The sequence below is a fragment of the Gopherus evgoodei genome, chromosome 8 (assembly GCF_007399415.2).
Source record: "Gopherus evgoodei ecotype Sinaloan lineage chromosome 8, rGopEvg1_v1.p, whole genome shotgun sequence".
NCBI classification, from domain to species: Eukaryota; Metazoa; Chordata; order Testudines; family Testudinidae; genus Gopherus; species Gopherus evgoodei.
This window is the reverse complement of record NC_044329.1, coordinates 83,075,252-83,097,809: the sequence shown is the minus strand read 5'-3', so window position 1 is coordinate 83,097,809 and position 22,558 is coordinate 83,075,252. Positions and strand designations below refer to the sequence as shown.

The window sequence follows — 22,558 nt, the reverse complement described above, 5'->3', positions numbered from 1 at the left end:
TCTGGGATAAATCACTAATATCCATCCCATTTAAGTTGCAATGGGAATACAGATTATAAATCATCTTTATTCTAATCCTTCTAAAAATACTAGAAGCCAATAAAAGTCACCCAATGGCAGAGTGTGAAATACTTTGGGTAACTTACAGCACACCATGAGGACAAAGTATTACTGGTGAAGGAAAATATTTATATTTGATCTTTTAAAGATTTGCTCTGTCATTAGCATGCTGTTGTTTTGTAGCATATTCATGCTTCCAGACCTCAGTCTAAAGCCCAGCCATTCTGAATGTATATACTATACAATCTGATTGGGCTTTCTTTACAGATTATTTCATCAGATGGATCAGTGCTACTTAATTCTGGGTGTATGGACAGGGCTAGTTTGTCAAGTGGGTTTCCATTTAAGGACATAAAAGGACATTCAAATATTTTGAGAAGAAGCAAATTTTTAAAGGCTTTTCACCACTTCAGGGTAAAATACTTGTCTATCAAGTAGTACTTATTTGCTATCTTAGGTTATTGCGAATTTTTGGTAATTTTCCATTTCATGCTATTATTCTCCTTAAGGGATGAAATAGAAACAGGACATTTTAGTCGCAACACCAATATAAACGTATGACGCCTCAATACCACTGTGCCACTGTCAATCATTTTCGGGAGAATTATCACATCTTTTCTCTATAAGCCTAACAGTGGGAAAAAGTAGTCCAAATGTTTCAAAGTCATATTTGATTCTGATATCTGATTCTTAATAAAGCTGATACAGCACATAGGTATCACATAGGAGCCAGATTGGGGCAGGCCCTTGTGTGGGCACGGGAGAGAGGAAACATGAAAGGAACTTGCTCATTTACGACCTGAGTACAGGTGGTCAGTCTCGATTGTAGACCTTAGGCTAACTTGAGGGATGACTGCTCCTAGCTAATACCATTTGGGAGAGGGTAGGGTGACATTTTCTCTACCCTCTAACCCTAACCCCAGCCTACTTCCTCGCAGCCAGTGGAATGCATAGTAAGGGATGCAGAAGTGGGCATACTCCTCCAGCACACCCTGGGAGCTTCAGAAGACATTGTGCTCTGGAGTGGTGAAACTCTTCACTGCCTCCAACTTACAGTGGTGCCTTAAAGGAAGTGTTGAAAGTTAGGTAAATACACATTAACAGTTCCTAAAATATTTGGAAATATAAATATGTTGTAATAAAATATGGCAAAAGGAGACATACATCAGGTAATTAAGGCCAAAAATCAACCAATTCCAAAATCAGTTGTTATCTTGAATCTGGCCTAATTTGAAATCTGAATATCTTTTACAGAGAAAAGTCTAGTGAGCACAGGGAATTCTATGGAGAAATACAAATGAAGAGTACCTAATTTGATGGGGACCCTGTTCAAGTCACAAAAGTGGACAATTATCCTATTCATCTTTGTATGGTTTTAGGTAGCAATCAGGTCCATTGTGTTTGTGTTTGTAAGGACTTAACAAGGCCTACAGTGTCAATAAGTGGCAGGAAGTCATGTTAAAATAGAACATGAAGACAAATACTGCAGTCATCTTTCAGCATAACAGCTGTAAATCATTTGTTCTTAAAGGGACCCTTATGGTTTAAAAAATTTCACTTTGTCTTCTAAGAACAATAATGGTTGTTACAATTGCAAACACAAAAGAATTACAATAAAGTGGAGTTTTCTTTTTATTTCCACCTACTTCTGATCCTCTCTCTCCCTTTGGTCCTTGTTCCCCCAATTCACCTGGTTCACCCTTTAGAAAGAACAAAAAAAAAAACACAAGCAAACACAATTGGCCATGAAGGTAAGAGAGAAATAAATTATTTCCAATAACAAATACAGAAGGACAATACATACAGCTAACTGCCTGGAACACTTACTGGAGGCCCTTGCTGTCCAATTGCTCCTCTTAGACCTGGAAGCCCTGTGTGACCCTAGAAACAGAAAACATAAATTTCACTGCAGAGATAACTCTGATGAGCTGATCATTTTCTTCTAAAGCCCAATCCTGGGAGGAGCTGCAGGTATGTTTACATTGCAAAATAACCCACATTGGCAAGTCTCAGAGCCTGTGTCAAATGGTTTGAGCTCACACTATGAGGCTAAAAATAGCACTGTAGATATTCCTGGTCAGGTGTGTGAGGTCAGTCTAACAAGCTAAATCAAGTAACAGCAGGATACCAAGGGAGAAAAAATAACTTCTGAAGTGGTAAGAGAGTGGCAAGACAGTTGACAAGAAGGTGAGAGTAACAGTAGGGAGAAATTAGTATTGGGGAATTTCTGTTACTCTCATCTTCTTGTCAACTATCTGTAATGGGCTACTCTCTTACAACAGCTTAGTGGTTTGAGCATTGGCCTACTAAACCCAGGGTTGTGAATTCAATCCTTGACAGGGCCATTTAGGGATCTGGGGCAAAAATCTGTCTGGGGAGTGGCCCTGCTTTGAGCAGGTGGTTGGACTAGATGACCTCAGGTCCCTTCCAACCCTGACAGTCTATGATTCTATGATTTACCACTTCAAAACTCATTTTTTCTGCCTTGGTATGCTGCTGTTAATTGATTTAGCTCATTAGACTGACCTCACACTTGGTAAAGCAACTCCCATCCTTTCATGTATTTATACCTGCTCCTGTATTTTTCACTTCATGAATCTGATGAAGTGAGTTCTAGCCCACAAAAGCTTATGCCCAAATAAAATTGTTACTCTCTAAGGTGCCACAAGGACTCCTAGTTGTTTCTGTCAGGGACTGCATCTTTTTGTTTTGCTGATGCAACAACAGTAGCAATTTTAATGAGTGTTTGTTATAATGAGGTTACAGCACATTTGAAGGAAAACTACATTATACGTACACAAAATTATTAGGATGAAAGTTACAAAATAATAGTGTTTGCAGTTCCAGACAAATGTATTAGTTTATTTGATACAGTATAAATTTACGCTAAGAACTAATCAATACAGGTGAAGCATCAGCAGCTCACTTGTGTGAGAGTGTGTGTGTGTGTGTGCGCGAGAGAGAACAGCATTTTGTTTTGCTGTTTTACAAAGCAAGTGGTATTTACCCTGAATCCCTCATCACCAGGTTCTCCTCTATCTCCACGTTCACCACTAGGACCCTAGAGAGACAACCAAGAGCAGAGTTTAATCACTGAATTGAAATACTGCTACAGTAACAATACATCTGAGCCTTTCCTTCAGAACAAACCAACCAACCAGCTGTGAGGTTACCAAAACATACATACTGTTAAATTAGAAAATCAGCTAAATCCACAGAATAAAAATGAACCATTTCTAAAACAAAAATGTATTACAGTAAGACTTTCAACCCACCAAAAATATATTGTAAATGAAGACCACAGTCCAAGCTTCTAACCTCCCACAGCTGTAAATTTGGAATAACTCTATTGACATCCAAGGAATCTCTCCAGATTTGCACCCATGTAAGTAAGATCAGAATGTGACTTTTTTTCCCCGCCTCTAATTTGAAGGGATTATTTCATTCAAATTGCGGAAGATTATAGGAAGGTGCCATTGCCATGATTAATATGTAAAGAAAACAAATGATAGGGACAATTAGGTACAGATAGAACCTGTTTTATAATGAACGTGCCTATAGTGAAACTCTGTTTATGAGAGGAAATCCTCAATCCCTTAGCAAAGCCTGCATGAAGAGGTTTTGTGTATGAGAACAGAAGATGGGGGAGGCAGGGAAGCCTCTCACCTAATCCAGAGGCAGGGCCCTGTGAATGATAGTGCTGCTACTACTATCGCATCCCATCACCTGCAGTAGAAGCTGCAGTTTGCTGACAGCATTTAAAGGAAAAGTCTCAACTCCCAAATCTGCAAGGTGCTGGGTCCCTGCTGGGAAGGGTTAAGCGCTTTAATACTCATTGCAGTCAATGAACCAAATCCTGCATCCACTGAAGCTGATGAGTGCAGGATCTTACCCAATCGAGGTAAGGAGGCTCAGCACCTTCCTGAAGGTACTCAGCATTTAGGTGGATGGAGATTTTAATAGGGAGCAGCTTTTCCCTCCCAGTATCTGAAATAAAAGCACTAAGAAAGCAATCTTTACTTCAAGGTTACCAGGGGATCATCAGGCGCAGTCGATCTTCAGAGTTTATGAACTGACCCACTGGCCATCTCTATTACATGCTTGTTACCATGGTATCCGATGCCAAGTCCCTACTTCTCCCCTGCACTCTAATGTTTCTGCAGAGACAGCTGCCGTAGAGCTCAGCTACATGGCATGCATAGGATTGTGGAATCCCCCTCCATTGCCTCTCCGCTTTTCTGTGTTTCCATTGGGTTTTGGGCCTCCCGAAGCAGCCACGTGGTATGCTTCCCAGTGGAAACCCACAGGGAATGGAATGATTCTGCATACAATTTTTGCTCCAGTTAGCATGGCAGAATCAACACAGCTATTGGTGAGTGAACTAGTTTTTTCTTTCTCAGGCATCTTCATGAGAATTGTTAACTGAGTTCCCTCTGGAGGTCCAAATTCTGTCTTCATTTACATCATCTCATTCCATTGCCATCAAATTCTTCTTTTTGGGGTAGCAAAGGTATAAATAATAAGGGAAGAATCTGAAGCCAAGTGGGCTGGATAAGTGTATCTGAGGGCAGAAGATGGCCCTGAATTCAAAAAAGACTTACGCTTATGGGAGAGTTTTGTTTGGCATGCTCCTTATTGATGTAGATAGTTGTAGGTAGTGCTCACCACATTTTAATAAACAAATCACCATAGTAGCTCACCCTCGCACAGTTGCATTCATTTTGCATTGCTAATGGGAATGAAAAGACACCCATATTGGGTTATTAAAACAAGCGGATAACTATTTGGAATAAATACGAGGACAAATTCTGTTCTCAGACTCGTTGATCTAAATGAAAAGTAATCTCATTAGGATAATTTAACAGCGAGTGCAGATCTGCTGAGTAAGAAGGTGCCATTTTTGGACAGCCACTTTTTACAGTAAAACAATGTGTTCAGTTTTGTTTCTAATGACACTGGTTCTGCACCTTTGTATGACAAAGTGACCCTAGACTTCTGAGGCAACTGTATAACTTGTGGAAACTCCATTTACTACCTCTTGTCTTGAATCACTAATATAATTTTTTTGAGAAAGAAAGACCTACTGGTTCACCTATGGGCCCAGGTGGTCCCAGTACTGTGTTGTCTTCGCCTGGGTAACCCTAAAAGGAAAATAATTATTAAAAATATTTATTCCTGGTAATGAAAATCTATTTAATCAAGTATTTCTTTACTATGTAATACATTCTGATTTTATCTTCAATATTAAACAGAAATAAACATTTCATACAGTGCACATACATGCAAATATGATTATAAAACACATCTATACCAATTGATAGTAGTGACTACTATAATTAAGGTTGCAGAAACCCTCTTGCTTTTACATGCACCGCACTTTCAAAAACATTCACATTTTGGGCTAATGACTCCTAATCCAATAGGTGTAGAGGAAATGATGTTAATTACACTGAATATTATAATAATTATATAGGTTAATTTTATGATGTTTTAAATGTCACACTACTATCCATGCCAACAGATAAAACACTCTCTGCTTCAGTAACATATTGCCCTTAAAGACTGAGGGCCAGATTTTCTTAGGTGTTTAGGCATCCACAGATCCAGAGAGGTGCCTTGTAGGATTTTCAAGGGAGCCTAAGCAGGTTAGGAACCTAACTTCCATCGACTTCCTGATTGTTAGCTGCCAATCTACTTAGGTGCTTTTGAAAATTCCACCGGGCACCTACTGGCATCTTTAGGAGCCTTAAACACCTTTGAAAATCTGGTCCTAATAGGTTATTCTGCAAAGCCTTGATCCTACAAGCTTATCTGCACGGGTGGATCTATGTACCTGTCTGACACCCCATTGCCTTCAGTGAGCATAAGGGTCCACCTGCAGGACTGAGGTCTAAAAGAATCAGAGTGAATCTATAACATTGGGTTCTGATCCTGTAATCACTTTCTACCAAACATAGACCCTGATCCACCAAAGCACTTAAGCATGTATTTGACTTTAAAGTCAAGTCAATGGAAATTCTCACATACTTAAAGTTATGAACAAAGTGTCATAAACAGATAGCTAAGGGTTAATGTCTCCTTCACCTGAAACACCTGACCAGAGGGAGAGGACTTTCCTATTCCCCCAGAGGGAATGCAAAATCAGGCTAGCCAATTCAACACACACCGATCTCCCCTGATTTCTTCCTCCCACCAATTCCCTGGTGAGTACAGACTCAATTTCCCTGAAGTAAAGAGAAACTCCAACAGGTCTTAAAAGAAAGCTTTATATAAAAAAGAAAGAAAAAATACAAATGGTCTCTCTGTATTAAGATGACGAATACAGGGTCAATTGCTTAAAAGAATATTGAATAAACAGCCTTATTCAAAAAGAATACAAATCAAAGCACTCCAGCACTTATATTCATGCAAATACCAAAGAAAAGAAACCATATAACTTACTATCTGATCTCTTTGTCCTTACACTTAGAAACAGAAGACTAGAAAGTAGAAACTGCTTCTCCAAAGCTCAGAGAAAGCAGGCAGCCAGAAAACAAAGACTTCAGACACAAACTTCCCTCCACCCAAAGTTGAAAAAATCCGGTTTCCTGATTGGTCCTCTGGTCAGGTGTTTCAGGTGAAAGAGACATTAACCCTTAGCTATCTGTTTATGACACAAAGTTAAGTACTTTGCTCGATATACATTGTTTACTACTATAAGCACGCCCAGGGAAGTTAATGGTGATGTCTGGTAGTGCAGAAAATGACTGCAGAACTAGGACCTTATGTTTTCTAACCTGAAACATTTTATCATTCTAATTCTTAACTTTATCTTCCTGTAATTTGTTTCCCCAGGTTTAGATTTTTGTCACACTGCATAACAATAGCAGAGGTGTCATTCTTTTTCCCTTTGACGGTTTTGGATAAACAAAGGCTGTGAAAACTGTCTTTTGAGAAATGCTTTGATAATCTATGAATGTACCACAACATTTCCACCCTCACAATCACTGGGACTGTTAACAACAAGAACCAGTCTCCGTACCTTCTCTCCTTTGGGTCCTGGAGGACCAGGTGATCCTGGCTGACCCTGATGACCCTAAAAAAAAACCCAAGCAAACTAAATACAAAATGTTAGCTATTGCTCAGATTAGTGCTTTCTGCTGTATGATAAATTGAATAGTGACATTTCAGACAAATTATGGGCCCAGTCTGGAAATTTGTTGAAGGCAGGTAGACTTCTGTATGTGCAGTCACAGAGGCTCTGTCCAGACAAAGGGGGCCAAGTGCAGGATCAGGGCCTTAGTTTGCAATTAATATTTGAAGACAAAGATTTATTATTCCATTAGGTGACAGCAGGAATCCACATACACTTTGTGTCTACTATAACAGTTTGGAAGAAAATGATTATTTGTTGAGAGAGGCCACAAAACATTAATGTGCGTCTTCTAATCTTGTTAAATCTAAAAACTACAGGTTCTCTTATTGAAAGGGGAAATGCCTTTCAGCAGGCAATGGCTACGTTTTTAGGAGCTCTCTTCTATAATCATTATCCTACATAAGTAGTCCTTATCTATGGGAGCAGCCCTATTGAGTGCAGTGGTCGAGAGCAAGGATTGCATAATTGGGCTGCATGTGCGTAAGAAATAATTGCCAGTTAAACTTTATTATTTATCAATCCATCCATCAAGATTAAATTTATAAATTAAAAACTGGTTTTTATGTAAAAATATCTGATGTGTCAGTCACCTAGTTGGATATTTACACATTCTTTGTATAGCTGACCTCCAATTATAAGAGATTGTTCAAAATATATTGTAATCACAAAATTATATATCAGATATAAATACTGACATTATACACACACAAACACATAAACATTAATTTGGTAATAAGCTCACCATATAACCTGGAATCCCTGGCTCTCCTTCAGGTCCCATTACTCCTAAATGCCCCTGTTAAACAGAATCAGTGATAAAGAAAAGGACAGTTACCTGTTCCGTAACTGGCGTTCTTCGAGATGTGTTGCTCATGTGTATTTCACAGTAGGCGTGTGTGCACCAGCACTGGAAGTTTTTCCCTCAGCAGTACCCATAGAGGGAGCGCTGCTGCGACCCCTGGAGTGGCACTTTTATAGCGCGCTATAAGGGGAGCCGCGAGCTCCCCCTACCCTCAGTTCCTCCTTGCCGGACCACCTCCAACAGAGGGGAAGAAGGACGGGATGTGGAATAGACATGAGCAACACATCTCGAAGAATGCAGGTTACAGAACAGGTAACTGTCCTTTCTTCTTTGAGTGCTTGCTCATGTGTATTCCACAGTAGGTGATTGCAAGCTATGTCTGATGGAGGTGGGAAGGAATTCACAGATTCCCTGGCTGAAGCACAGCTCTACCGACAGCATCATACCTGGCCTGGGAGAAGATCACAGAGTGCGACGTGAACGTGTGTACTGAGGACCAGGTAGTGGCTCTACAGATGTCCTGGATAGGGTCATGGGCCACAAAGGCCATCAACGAGGCCTGAGCCCTTGTCGAGTGAGCCCTTACTATAGGTGGGGTGGGAACCTGTCATAAACAGATAGCTAAGGGTTAATGTCTCTTTCACCTAAAGCACCTGACCAGAGGACCAATCAGGAAACCGGATTTTTTCAACTTTGGGTGGAGGGAATTGTGTGTCTGAGGTCTTTTTTTTCTGGCTGCCTGCTTTCTCTGAGCTTTGGAGAAGTAGTTCTGTTTTCTAATCTTTTGTTTCTAAGTATAAGGACAAAGAGATCAGATAGTAAGTTATATGGTTTCTTTTCTTTGGTATTTGCATGAATATAAGTGCTGGAGTGCTTTGATTTGTATTCTTTTTGAATAAGGCTGTTTATTCATATTTCTTTTAAGCAATTGACCCTGTATTGTATCATCTTAATACAGAGAGACCATTTGTATTTTTTCTTTCTTTTTTATATAAAGCTTTCTTTTAAGACCTGTTGGAGTTTTTCTTTACTTCAGGGAAATTGAGTCTGTACTCACCAGGGAATTGGTGGGAGGAAGAAATCAGGGGAGATTGGTGTGTGTTGAATTGGCTAGCCTGATTTTGCATTCCCTCTGGGGGAATAGGAAAGTCCTTTTTGTTTCCAGGACCGGGAACGGAGAGGGGGAGTCCCTCTGTTTGGATTCACAGAGCTTGTGTCTGTGTATTTCTCCAGGAGCACCTGGGGGGGGGGAAGGGAAAGGATTATTTCCCTTTGTTGTGAGACTCCAGGGATTTGGGTCTTGGGGTCCCCGGGGAAGGTTTTTCAGGGGGACCAGAGTGCCCCAAAACACTCTAATTTTTTGGGTGGTGGCAGCAAGTACCAGGTCCAAGTTGGTGACTAAGCTTGGAGATTTTCATGCTAACCCCCATATTTTGGACGCTAAGGTCCAAATCTGGGACTAAGGTTATAACAGAACCCCTGCTAGGTCGTAGCATCTGTGGATGCACGATGTAATCCACTGGGAAAGCCTCTGAGTCGAGATCGGTTGACCCCTCATGCGCTTGGATGAAGCAACAAAGAGCTGCGAAGAGGTGCGTCCGATCCAGATAAAAAGCCAGTTCTCTGTGCACATTGAGCGTATAGAGGCAACATTCCTCGTGAGAGGCATGAGGTTTGAGGCAGAGGATAGGCAGGAAGATTTCCTGGCCCATGTGAAAAGCGGAGTCCACCTTAGGGAGGAATGCCAGGTGTGGGCGGAGCTGAATCTTGTCCTTGTGAAAGACTGTGTAAGTGGGGGGCGCAGGTCAGGCGCCCTGAGCTCCGAGATCTGCCGGGTTGACGTGATGGCCACGAGGAAGGCCACCTTCCATGAAAGGTGAGACCGTAAGCATGTGGCCAGGGGTTTGAATGGGGGTCCCATGAGGCGGGATAACATCAAATTTAGATCCCACTGTTGGGAGGAGAAAACCTTGCTCAAGCGATCAGCCAGTTTGTTGTTGACGCCTGGCAGGTGGAAAGCCTTCAGAGAGATGTCATGGGCTATACAGAACTCCCAGAGGCTGAGGGCTTCCAGGCAGAGGGCCGAGGACCTCGTCCTGCCTTGCCTGTTGATGTAAAATATCGCGGCGGTGTTGTCCGTGAGCACTCTGACCACCTTGCCGTGCAGCTGTGAGCTGAACGCCACACAGACTCAGAGTATCGCCCTGAGTTCCCTGATGTTTATGTGAAGGGACAGCTCCGCAGCTGACCACATCCCTTGGGTCTGAGAGTTCCCTACGTGGGCCCCCCAGCTCAGGTCCAACGTGTCGGACACTAGGTCTAGTGATGGGGTTGGGTCCTGGAAGGGAATTCCCTGGAGCATATTGGCCGGGCAGGACCACCATTGTAGTGTGGCAATCACCGGCGCCGGTACCAAGAGGACCTTGTCCAGTTTGTCCCGGGCCTGGGAGAACTCTGAAGCCAACCAGAGTTGAAGGGGCCTCATCCGAAGCCTGGCATGGTGGACCACGTATGTGCATGCCGTCATGTGGCCCAGGAGCTGCAGGCATGCTCTGGCCGTGGTGACGGGGAACTCCATGACCGAGGCTATAACCCCCTTCAGGATCTGGAACTTGTTCAGGGGAAGGGAGGCTGCGGCCTTGGAGGCATCCAGGAGAGCGCCTATGAATTCTATGCTCTGCACAGGAACCAATGTTGACTTGGCCTCATTTACTAGGAGGCCTAGGTTGGCACAGGTAGCCAAGATCTAAATGAAAAGTAATCTCATTAGGATAATTTAACAGAGTACAGATCTGCTGAGTAAGAAGGTGCCATTTTTGGACAGCCACTTTTTACAGTAAAACAATGTGTTCAGTTTTGTTTCTAATGACACCAGTTCTGCACCTTTGTATGACAAAGTGACCCTAGACTTCTGAGGCTACTGAATAACTTCTGGAAACTCAATTTACTGCCTCTTGTGTTCAATCGCTAATATTATTTTGTTGAGAAAGAAAGACCTACTGGTTCACCTATAGGCCCAGGTGGTCCCAGTACTGTGTTGTCTTCGCCTGGGTAACCCTAAAAGGAAAATAATTATTAAAATATTTAGTCCTGGTAACGAAAATCTACTTAATCAAGTATTTCTTTACTATGCAATACATTCTGATTTTATCTTCAATATTAAACAGAAATAAACATTTCATACAGTTCACATACGTGCAAATATGGATTATATAACACATATAACGGTGCCAAGGATCCATGACCCGCCAATCTATCCCTTGGGGGTCTGGATAGTGCGGCTGAAGGGGCCTCCGACGTCCTTGCTATTGACCGAGGACCTTGCTGGGCATGCACGGGGGGCAGGGGGTCCACCGGCACCAATGGCCTTGCCATTGACTCTGGTGCGGCACCAGCAGCACCACCTGGTCGGGTTGGCCTGGCTGAGTCTTAGGACACTGCGTGTAGGTTGAGGTCAGGGTTATCAACGATCTATCAGTGCCGTGCAGGGGGTACAATCGGTGGTACCAAGAGCGACATCTGCCATGGGACCAGGGGCGGCTCCAGGCACCAGCAAGCCAAGCGTGTGCTTGGGGTGGCAAACTGAAGGGAGCGCTCTGCTGGTCGCCGCAAGGGCAGCAGGCAGGCTGCCTTCTGCGGCATGCCTGAGGACTGTCCCGCAGCTTCGGCGGACCTCCCGCAGGCTGCCACCGAATTTGCGGGACCGGGGACTTCTCGCAGGCAAGCCACCAAAGGCAGCCTGCTTGGGGTGGCAAAATGCCTAGAGCCGCCCCTGCATGGACCAGGACTCTCAAGTCGATGAACGATACCACCTCGAGCTGCTACTCCTCGAGATGCTTCGATGCCTGGATCCACGATGACGTGGAGTTGGCGATCCCCGCCAGGATTCGTGGGCAAGGTGCCTCGAGGTGAGAGAGCCGGAGCGTTACCGGCAAAAGCACCCATGTCAGGAGTGGCTTCGGTAGCTCCTCCAAGAATGGGAGCGTCTATGGTGTCTGCCCCTGTCCCGCCGATACTCTGTACTCAACATGAAGCGGTGCCTGGAACTCCGCTCCGACGGAACCCGACCAGATAACCTGTTGGGTGACGAAAACGGAGGCTGGATGCTGTGTCCTGACAGGACACTGAGTGGCGAGTGGGCCTGAGAGAGATTCCCTGACCGGGATTTGCATTGAGTCGGTGTTGACTGTCGAGAGCCCAGTGGCGACTTGCCTCTAGAGCAGGGTCCGGGTGCCGGCAGTGCCCTGGGCACCTGCAGGGTCATAATGTCCTTGGCCGCTTGCAGGGCCTCCTGCGTCGAAGGCATGCGGACGTCTGGAGAGGCCTGAGTTGATGCAACTGGGCAGCTCCGCTCATCCTGAGTCAGAGCACAAGAACCCAGAGGAGAACTGGGGCTGCCTCACCCCTTGCTTTCTCTCAACACCTTTGAGGGAACGGGGCCTTTCTCTGATTCTTGGACGGGGAGTAGTGCCAGCCACTGGAAGGTGCCAGGAGATCGCTGTGCACCGAAGACGAAGTGCTCAGTGCCGATTCTGCTCAGCACACTGGGATTGGGGCCAGTGCCGACTCCATGAGAAGGGCTCGAAGTCTAATGTCTCTCTCTTTTTTAGTTCTGGGTTTAAAGGATCTGCAGATCTTACAGCAGTCACTGATGTGAGATTCACCCAAGCAGCGGAGACAGTAGGCATGCAGGTCACTTCTAGGCATCGAACACCTGCAAGACTCGCATGATTTAAACTGAGGGGGCCCAGGGCATGCCCCCACCCGAACACTAAATAACTAACTAGGCTGAAACTTTATTGAACTAACACAGGCACTACTTTTAACAATGAAATGAGTTCTGGGAGGAGCTGCAGCAAAGCTGGAGCAAGGAGTTCCAATGCACCGTCACTGGCAGCAAGAAGAAATTGAGGGTGGGGAGAGCGCGCAGCTCTCCTTACAGCGCACTATAGAGGGGCCACTCCAGGGGTTGCAGCAGTGCTCCTCCTATGGGTACTGCTGAAGGAAAAATTTCCAGCACCGGTGCACGTGGCGAGCACGCACACCTACTGTGGAATACACATGAGCAAGCACTCGAAGAACTAATTGCTTGGCACTTGAGTAATGGTTTCTTCTTTGTACAGAGGATCTTTATGCAGGCATGAATATCATTACTGACCATTAGAGAGAATACAAGAAATCTGTACAAAACCAGGGTTGCCAACTTTCTAATTGCACAAAACCAAACATCCTTGCTCTGCCCCTGGCCCCGCCCCTTCATCACTCCACCCCCCCCCCATTGCTCACTCTCCCCCACCTTCACTCACTCACTCATTTCACAGGACTGAGAGTACGGGCTTTGGGGCGGGGTCATGAAGGGTTAAGGGTGTGGGAGGGGGCTCTGGGATGGGGCAGGGGATTGGGGTGCAGGAGGAGGCTACGGACTGGGGGCTAGGGCCAGGGATAAGGGGCTTGGGGTACAGGACGGGGCTCTGGGCTGGGGCCGAGGAGTTCGGAGTGTCTGGGGGACTCTGGGCTGAGGCAAGGGGTTGGGGTACAGGAGAGGCTCTTGGGTGGGGCCAAAAATGAGGTGTTCAGGGTGCAGGAAGGGACTCTAAGCTGAGGCACAGGGTTGGGGTGTGGGAGGGGTGCAGGCTCTCGGCTGGGGCCAGGGATGAGGGGTTTGGGATGCAGGAAGGGGTTCTGGGCTGGGGACGAGAGTCTGTAGTGTGGGAAGGGATTACAAGCTGGAGCAGGGAGTTGGGATGTGGGAGAGGGTTCAGGTTTCAGGAGTTAGTTTGGGTGTGGGAAGGGGCTCAGGGCTGGAGCAGGGATTGGGGTGTGGGCTCCAGATGGTGCTTACCTCAGATGGCTCCCTGGAAGCAGCAACATGTCCCCACGCCAGCTCTAAGCGCTGCCCCTGTCCACTGGTGCCGCTCCCACAGCTCCCATTGGCCATGGTTCCTGGCCAATGGGAGCTGCAGAGCTGGCACTCGGGGTGGGGGCAGCACGCGGAGCCCCCCTGGCTGCGCCTCCGCCTAGGGGCCGCAGGGACATGTTGCTGCTTCTGGGGAGCCGTGTAGACCTAGGTCAGACAGAGATCCTGCCTTAGCCGTGCTGTGGGCCACCGACTGGATTTTTAATGGCCCAGTTAGCAGTGCTGACCGGAGATTCCAGGGGCCCTTTTCGACCAGGTGTTTTGGTTGAAAACTGGACACCTGGCAACCCTATTACAAACAGGGCCTTATCCAAAGCCCATTGAAGATGATGGAAAGACACCTATTTCAGAACAGGGGGTGAATTTAAAAATATGACTTTAGAATTTGATTCTGATTACAGACACATGGGTGTTTGTGTCAGAAAATTCCACTTACAAGGAACAGACTATATTTTTGGAGTATCTGAGAATAAACTGTGTTCAAAGATAAAAAACATTCCCTCACTGATAGTACTGTTTGTATACATCTTATATCATCTTTGGTCTAAAAATGTTTTAAGGCGGTCAGTTATAAACATCCTTCTTTATTATATTCAGCAGATGATTCCTGAACTGCTTAGTCTAGGCCAAGATTTAGGGTAACTCTGTGTGATGACAATAGACTATGTAGATTGTATTAGCTATTCTAGGAATGAGACAGACAGAAATGCAGGGTCTATCTGTGTCCAGCAGCCTCAATAAAAATTACCTTTTAAATTCACTACAAGCATTCGTCTCTTCCCCTCTATGAGACTCCATGCCCCTAAACTGTAAATACATGACTCCATAAAAAATATACTGTACTAACCAATGGACCTCTAGTCCCTCTTGCGCCTTTAGGACCAAATTTTCCAGATTGGCCAGCATCACCTGTGGCTCCAATCTCTCCTGGAGGTCCTAGCTGCCCCTTTTCCCCCTGTTGGTGTTATTTTATGGAAAGAATTAACACATTTACATTACAATTAAATATCAGTTTATACCTTAGCAAAAGAGTATTATTTAGTAAGGGTATTGTTTTTAAACACACAATTTGCTTTTAACTGTAGTTTTTAAATCTGAGAATCTAGGACATGCAGTGAGGAATATTTCACTAACAAGCATGATGGTTTGTTAGTAATTTATTTTAATTTTTTATGCTACTACTAGTGATGGGCTCAACCTGCAAAATCCAGAGCCACATTTTGATGCAAACTTCCCCTGAGTTGTACAGAACTTGGATCTGATGTTCTGTTTTGGGACCATACCTACCTACTACAGGCTCCATTGCTGTGCTAGTGATAGAAAATTATTTGCCCAACTTCAGGGCAAAGTGTGAGATGAAGTACATGGGGACTTGATTCCTCTTTTGCCTGGGGTTTCCCGGCTCATCGCATGAGCCTAATGATGCAAGTGGCACAAAAACTTATGGTATCTTCTGGGGCTTTGGATCCATCAACACCAAGTGATTAAGAGGAATTATTTTGTAATAGAAATTCAAGGCTCACACAGAAAGGAAAGTAGGAAAGCTGAAAAAGACATTACCTTTCTTCCTGGACGACCCCTTTGACCTGGATTTCCTGGTGTTCCTTCAGGTCCCTGTGTATTTATCATGGAGGGAAAAACAGATACTGAGAGGGCTCTGAGAACATGTTTAAATTGCACTCAGACTGGATAATCTCTGCGAGGCCTTTGAAAATTAGAGATGTAGGTGGAAAAATTTCATTAACCTTGGCCTTAAGTTAGCATGGGTGTTAGAATGAAGTAAGCATCAGATCACCTTGAAAAGGCACCAAAACCAGCCAAACGGAAAATATTCATGTGGGAATAAAAGTCATTTTGTTTTCAAGCCAAACACCGGATCTAGTGAAGTATGATATGCAGACAGTGGAAAACTGACTGTGGATCCCAAGATTCCTTCTGTAGAGGGAGAACTAGTGAGAGCAGTAAGGCCCATGAAGGGCTCACCGCAGGTCTGAGGCCTAAACCAGTAAGCAGCAGGCAACATGGTGCACAGTTCATTGCTGCCAGCTATGCAGTAATCCAGGTGCAGGGCCCACCAAGCAAGAGATGCATATCAGGTCCATGCTGCCCCTGCTATTCAAGTTACACTACAATCTGACCAAGCCAAGGAGGTGGAGGGGGGGATGCCAGGCTGTTACTAGGAGTCTTATGATTCCAAATGAGCCAGAGTGCTCAACAATTGATGCTGACTTTCAGCGGGGAGGAGAGAAGAAGTGTAGGGTTTCTTTTGCTGGAGGGGAGAGAGACATTTTGGTGAATTCAGGATCAAAGCAGGTTAAACCCATCTCCTACTTTATAATCCTCCTCTATGTTTAGACATGGCCCCAAAGCAAAACTATTGGTTAAAACATCATTGAATTTTGAGGAAATTAATTTCCTGGTCTAGAGCTGAACTTTGGAGCTTGTCCATATGCTCATAATGAGGCCAAACCAAAATACAGAGTCCAAACATTCTCAACCTTTGAGACCTTTAAGGAAGAAGGAAAGCAATTTACTATAATGGCCTTTGAAACATGTGAAGGAGCAGAAGCCTGAAAAAGCTTCAGCTAGCAAACAGCTAATCACCTGATTAGTCTTGTTTTGTGATGCACAATAAGACTTTGATGATGAGATTTGCTGTATAAAAATATAATATTATAAAATCAAGATGTGCTAAAAACAGGGTTGTTTTTTGACTATTTCAATATATCAAGTAGTGCAAACAGACAGCATTCAAAGTGTTGTGAGTTCTTCTGATGTTTGCAGCAAGGAGAAGAAAATATCCAGCACGGTACTGCTGATCTCCAGATTTATGCAAAGTTAGTAGGGCTTAAAATCAACAAAGAGGAAATTAAAGTCCTGAGAATCAGCTGAGTCAATGTCAGGGACCATGAGCCCTGGCCCACAGGGCTCTGTGGAGCTAGCAGGTTCCAACTTGCCACCAAGGGACCAGCTAATTGTTATCAGAATAGGAGCTGAACTCAGACAGAGGACCCAGTCCCCAGAGCTGACAGGCAGAACACTTGGGGCCCTGATTGGTCCACAGGGGTGGCTCCAGGCACCAGTGCACCAAGCATGTGCCTAGGGTGGCAAGCCGAGGGGGGGGCGCCTGCTGGTTGCTGTGAGGGTGGCAGTCAGGCAGCCTTTGGTGGCACGCCTGCAGGAGGTCCCAGGTCCCGCTGTTTCATCAGCAATTCAGCGGTGGGTACGCCGAAGGCGCGAGACCGGCTGACCTCCCGCAGGCATGCTGCTGAATCCCTGTTACCAGCGGACTTCCCGCAGGCATGCCGCTGAAGGCTACCTGGCTGCCGTGCTTGGGGTGGCAAAATATATAGAGCCACCCCTGTTGGTCCACAGCCCCTATTTAAACCAAGCACAGGAACAAGAAGTTTCCATGCATCTGGGAGCCACCTTGATCTGGACAGTGCCTTGTGCTTCCTGCTCCTGCAGCTTGACTCTGGTTATCGATCTGTGGTTCTGCTCTCAAATTTGTCTCCAGCTTCTGGGGTCTCCTGGTAACCTGACTTTGCCTGCTTCCTGACATTCAACTCTCGGTTTGCCTTCTGGGCTGTCTTGGATTCTGACCTCTGTGTGGCTGATCTGGCCTGACTCCTGCTTTGACCACTAGGTCAGATTGCCCACATCCAGGTCATGACAATCAGCTTTCATTCCCTCTGGGGACTCTATTTGCTGTGCTGCCTCTCTGCATGCCTCCAACATCCCTGACCATGCCAAGGACTCAATTTAGCCTTATACTTTTTATTCTTGAAAAATATAAGAAGCTTGTTCAATTAGTGATTTCAGTGTTTCCCCTAATGCATTACATAAAATCTTAAAGCATTTGACTCTTTGGGACTGCATATGTCAGGGGACTTGATCGTGGGGTAAAAAATATAATACGCTCCTTTCTCAGTTTGTGAGACCGTTTCTTTAAGGAGCCAAGAATAAGCAGTATGTAGCAGAGGTCCTCCAGAAGAGTTTAAAATTGAAGACAGTCGGAATGCCTGAGCTTCCAAGAAGAGAAAAGTTCTCAAGAAAATGCAAATAGGGACAGGTGAACCCAGCTACCCAAATCAGCAAAGGAATGTTACAAGTATTTATGTTTCTAAGTAATTACAATGTCCAGTATTCAATCCAGATTTGAACAGAAAGGCTACAAAATTATCCAGAATCTTGAAACTCTCAGAACTACCTCAGCTGCAGCTTCAAGACATGCCTCAGGTGTATGATTTCAATTTCAACCATGAACAACTGATTACTCATCTTCAACTGTGGGAAGCCAACTGTCAGTTTACAGAAAGATCCGTGAAGTCAGTTCAGAGATACCTCAGTATGCTAAACCAAATCAAATTTCCACTGTTTTCAAAGTGGTGACACTGATAAATGATTTTGGACATCAGTAACTAATGAGGTATACGAGCGAGTCTCAGAATAAGTTGTAGCTTTCATTTGATCAGATGGACTCAAGGTAAGTGTTATTTGTGTTCTCCCCCTTTGAGGGAAGGGGAACGTAACAGCAGGGAGAGGATGGCTGAGGTCTTCTCTCTAATCTATGTGGGGCCCTGTGAATAAGAATATTTAAATCCCTTGTCCATTCACACTGTCTGCGTCTAGATTCTAAAAAAAGGTACTTTTTGTAGAGTGACTTTGAAATTGTCTCCTTTCCCTTAGTTAAGCAGAATCTGGGGAAAGCGATTTAACAGAAATTCAGCTCAGGGGAGCTCATCTGAGGAGTTTTCCATTTCTAGGCCAGTTGTTCAGCACAGTCTAAAAGTTCTTTTAATCTGATAGTTGTTCAGTGGTTTCTCTAGAATAAGTTATTGCTTTCACTCTGGTTCCTAGTGAATGCAGGTGCCCATGTGTTGATTGGTACCAAGTGGCACTATTATTCTCAGCAGAAAAGTTAAGTGTTGATTGGGGATGGTGGCTGAACTGACTTGTCATTCCTACAGGTGGTCTTTCAAAGATAAGGTTGAGGCACATAGCTGAGGCATCATAGGGGACACTCGCTGGTGTCTGTGGGGCAACTGTTTTGTAGATTGAGAGTGCACCTTTCACCCTACAGGCTGTCACTCTTTACAAGCGCTAAATTCTTTTGCAGAACTTTTTAAAAAAAGTTTTGAGGCTTATAATTCATTGTTATAAAAGGATTTGTAGCTAAAATCTGGTTACACTTTAAAGCCTGAAGTCTTGGCATTTATAAAGGTTGCAGATTGTTTTTATTTATTCAGCACTAGGTGCTTTATAGACCAAAAAATGGCAGCTTTCTACCTCAAGAAGCTTACAATAACAGTCAATAAAACATTAGACAATCAAAGGATGACAATAAGGACACAAGTGGGGGAAGGGGAGGAGGACAATGTGTACAGCATGAAAGGTCATGACATAACATTTACTGCTATGTATGTAACTTGTCAGGAGGGGTTTGAAGTAGGAGACTTTAAATTACTGGTATATGTTGCACAGGATCCTTGTGATTGTTCCAGGCATAAGGGAGTGACAGTGAGGAGTAAAAAATCTACCAAAAGATTCCACATTTTAAAAATGGCCAACATGGTTCTCTTCTTATCCATGCATCAAGCCATGGAAAGTTATATGGAGGTGGTGAGCTCATTCAAAGGAGATATTTCTTTTTGCAAGAAGTATTACCCAGCTTGGTAGAAATTTATACTTACTGGAATGCCCACTATGCCAGGTTCACCAGTGGGGCCTGTAATTCCTGGAATTCCAGTCTCTCCTTTTTCACCATCCTCTCCTGGAAGCCCTTGGTCTCCAGGGATCCCCTAAAATACAGCAGAAGAATAAATCAAGCCTGAAAAGAATTAAACTGTTATATTGAATGATATTACACAAGAATTCTCTGCTTATTTTTGGCCCTGATCTAAAGCCGATGGGGTCTTTCCACTGACTTCCAAAAGGTTTTTGGATCAGGCCCCCAATTAGAGTGAAATGCTTTTTATTCAGTTCAAATTGCCCTCATAATGCCAGATTTTTGCCTGAGTCCGATGCAACTGCACAGTTCTTTGGAGGCCTCACAAAATCTTCCTTCCTTTGTGGGCCTTGCACAGGGGTCTAGTATTGTCTTGGTCCTTGTACTCCTTTGAAAGCAAGGACTGCGAGTGGCTTAGCACTTGGCCACTTTTGGTTGGCTATGTAAAGAATCACATGTTGCACCTTCTTAAGGGTCACAGTCACTGTGCTCCCCCAAGCACTGAGGTTGTGGAAGGAAGCATTGTGCCTCCCTGAATGCCCTTTCGCAGATTTCTTAGTGGGCTGGTCCATAAATAGTAAGACAATAGCTTTTACAATCCTTAGCTATTTTACATTACATGCATCACTGGGCTTGTGAAACACCAATAAGAAAAAACTGGACTTAGTTAGGTAGGTTCTTAACTAGGTAAGTAAAACCAGGAATATTTTACACCTATTATGAAAAATGAAGAGTACCTTTGAGCCATCTTTCCCTTGAACGCCATCTTCTCCTGGGGATCCTGGTTCACCCTAATTTTGAGAAGAAATAAAACAAAGTTACTGCCACTTCCCAAATATCTGAAGGAACTCTCTTTATTGGGACAGAGTTGACTTTGAAGAACTTGTGCTGTTTAGCATTACATGCATTTTTTAACTGAAATCAGATTTTTGTAGACAGATTTTTTGTTGCTGGGATTTTTTTTTGTCTTCATTAGAACATAAGAATGGCCATAATGGGTCAGACCAATGGTCCATCTATCCCAGTATCCTGTGTTCTGACAGTGCAGGTTCCAGATGCTTCAGAAGGAATGAACAGACCAGGGCAATAACTAAGTGATCTATCCTATCATCCAGTCCCAGCTTCTTGCAGTCAGAGGTTTAGGGACATCCAAAGCATGGGGTTACATCCCTGACCTTCTTGGTTAATAGCCATTGATGGACTTATGCTCCACGAAATGATCTAATTCTTTTTTGAACCCAGTTATACTTTTGATCTTCACAACATCCCCTGGCAAGTAGTTCCACAGGTTGACTGTGTGTTGTGTGAAGAACTTCCTTTATGTCTGTTTTAAACCCACTGCCTATTAATTTAATTGCTTGATCCCTAGTTCTTGTGTTATGTAACAGGGTAACTAACACTTCCTTATTCACTTTCTCCACCCCATTCATGATTTTATAGACCTATCAGATCCCCCTTAGTCATCTTCTTTCTAAGCTGCACAGTCCCAGTCCTTTTCTCTATCTCCTTTTATGGAAGCTGTTCCATATTTCTAATAATGTTTGTTACCCTTCTCCGAACTTTTTCAAATTCTAATAATTCTTTTTTGAGATGAGGCAACCAGAACTGCATACAATATTCCAGGTGTAGGTGTACCATGGATTTATATAGTGGGTTTATAATATTTTCTGTCTTATTACCTATTCCTTTCCTAATGGTTCCTAATATTGTGCTTTTTTGACTGCCACTGCCCATTGAGCAGATGTTTTCAGAGAACTAGCCACAATGACTCCACAATCTCTTTCTTGAGTGGTAACAACTAATTCAGTTGTTCACTACCGTAGGGAATAAAACTCAGAGGCCTGTAAATATGAAATGCAGTAAAGTATAGGTCAGGACTCCTACAGTTACAACATTCTGAAATTTCAGATTCAAATATTTGAAAACATGAAATTTATGGTTTTTAAAATCTTATGACCATGAAATTAACCAAAATGGACCATGAATTTGGTAGGTCCCAATTAATGGCTCATTTATATATATCACTCAAGATCAACACTGTCCATGAAAAAATCATCACTTATCAACAGTTACAACACCAAGGTATTTTAGGTTCTTCAATATTTGTCTTTATTAGGGTCTGATTCTGAGAGAGACTGAGCACTCATAACTTTGCCTTCACAGCAAACTGCAGGTGTACTGCACCATAGGAAATAACTTTGTGGTATCTGATATACAGTGGTGTGATAAGTGTTGACTTTTTAATGCCGAGCTTATTTTTCTCCAAGGATCAGCAGAATCTTGGAACCTACTTCAATTAGGATTCTCTAAAGGAAGAAAAGAGGGTGTTGATGAATTGATGGAATGTACAATTACATTCTAAAGTTGAAGTTAGAAAGAGTCTTGCTTTATTCTTGTCAAAACTTTCTAGAGAAAATCGTTTCAAAACCAACCTGATAACTTTCTTTGACAGGGTAACAAGCCTTGTGGATAGGGAAGAAGTGGTAGATGTGGTATATCTTCACTTTAATAAAGCTTTTGATACTGTCTCGCATGATCTTCTCATAAACAAACTAGGGAAATGCAACCTAGATGGATCTACTATGAGGTGGGTGCAAAAGCGGTTGGAAAACCGTTCCCAAAGAGTAGTTATCAGTGGTTCACAGTCATGCTGGAAGGGTGTGATAACGAGTGTGATACTGCAGGGATTAGTTCTGGGTCTGGTTCTGTTCAGTATCTTCATCAATGATTTAGATAATGGCATAGTGAGTACATGTATAGTTTGCAGATGATACCAAGCTGGGAGGGGTTGCAAGTGCTTTGGAGGATAGGATTAAAATTCAAAATGATCTGGACAAACTGGAGAAATGGTCTGAAGTAAATAGGATGAAATTCAACGAGGACAAATGCAAAGTACTCCACTTAGGAAGGAACAAT

General features: G+C 43.8%; 1 protein-coding gene across 1 annotated transcript in view; it reads right to left on the bottom strand.

The window, feature by feature from the left end:
* Positions 1-22,558, bottom strand: part of COL24A1 (collagen type XXIV alpha 1 chain) — a 253,533-nt gene that overhangs the window by 42,679 nt on the left and 188,296 nt on the right. The window contains exons 36-45 of the mRNA XM_030572150.1: positions 20,380-20,433; positions 19,608-19,715; positions 15,475-15,528; positions 14,762-14,869; positions 7,938-7,991; positions 7,082-7,135; positions 5,145-5,201; positions 3,068-3,121; positions 1,888-1,941; positions 1,707-1,760 (exon numbers count right to left, since the gene is read on the bottom strand). Coding sequence (XP_030428010.1) covers positions 1,707-1,760; positions 1,888-1,941; positions 3,068-3,121; positions 5,145-5,201; positions 7,082-7,135; positions 7,938-7,991; positions 14,762-14,869; positions 15,475-15,528; positions 19,608-19,715; positions 20,380-20,433 — 651 coding nt within the window. The remainder of the gene's footprint in view (positions 1-1,706; positions 1,761-1,887; positions 1,942-3,067; positions 3,122-5,144; positions 5,202-7,081; positions 7,136-7,937; positions 7,992-14,761; positions 14,870-15,474; positions 15,529-19,607; positions 19,716-20,379; positions 20,434-22,558) is intronic.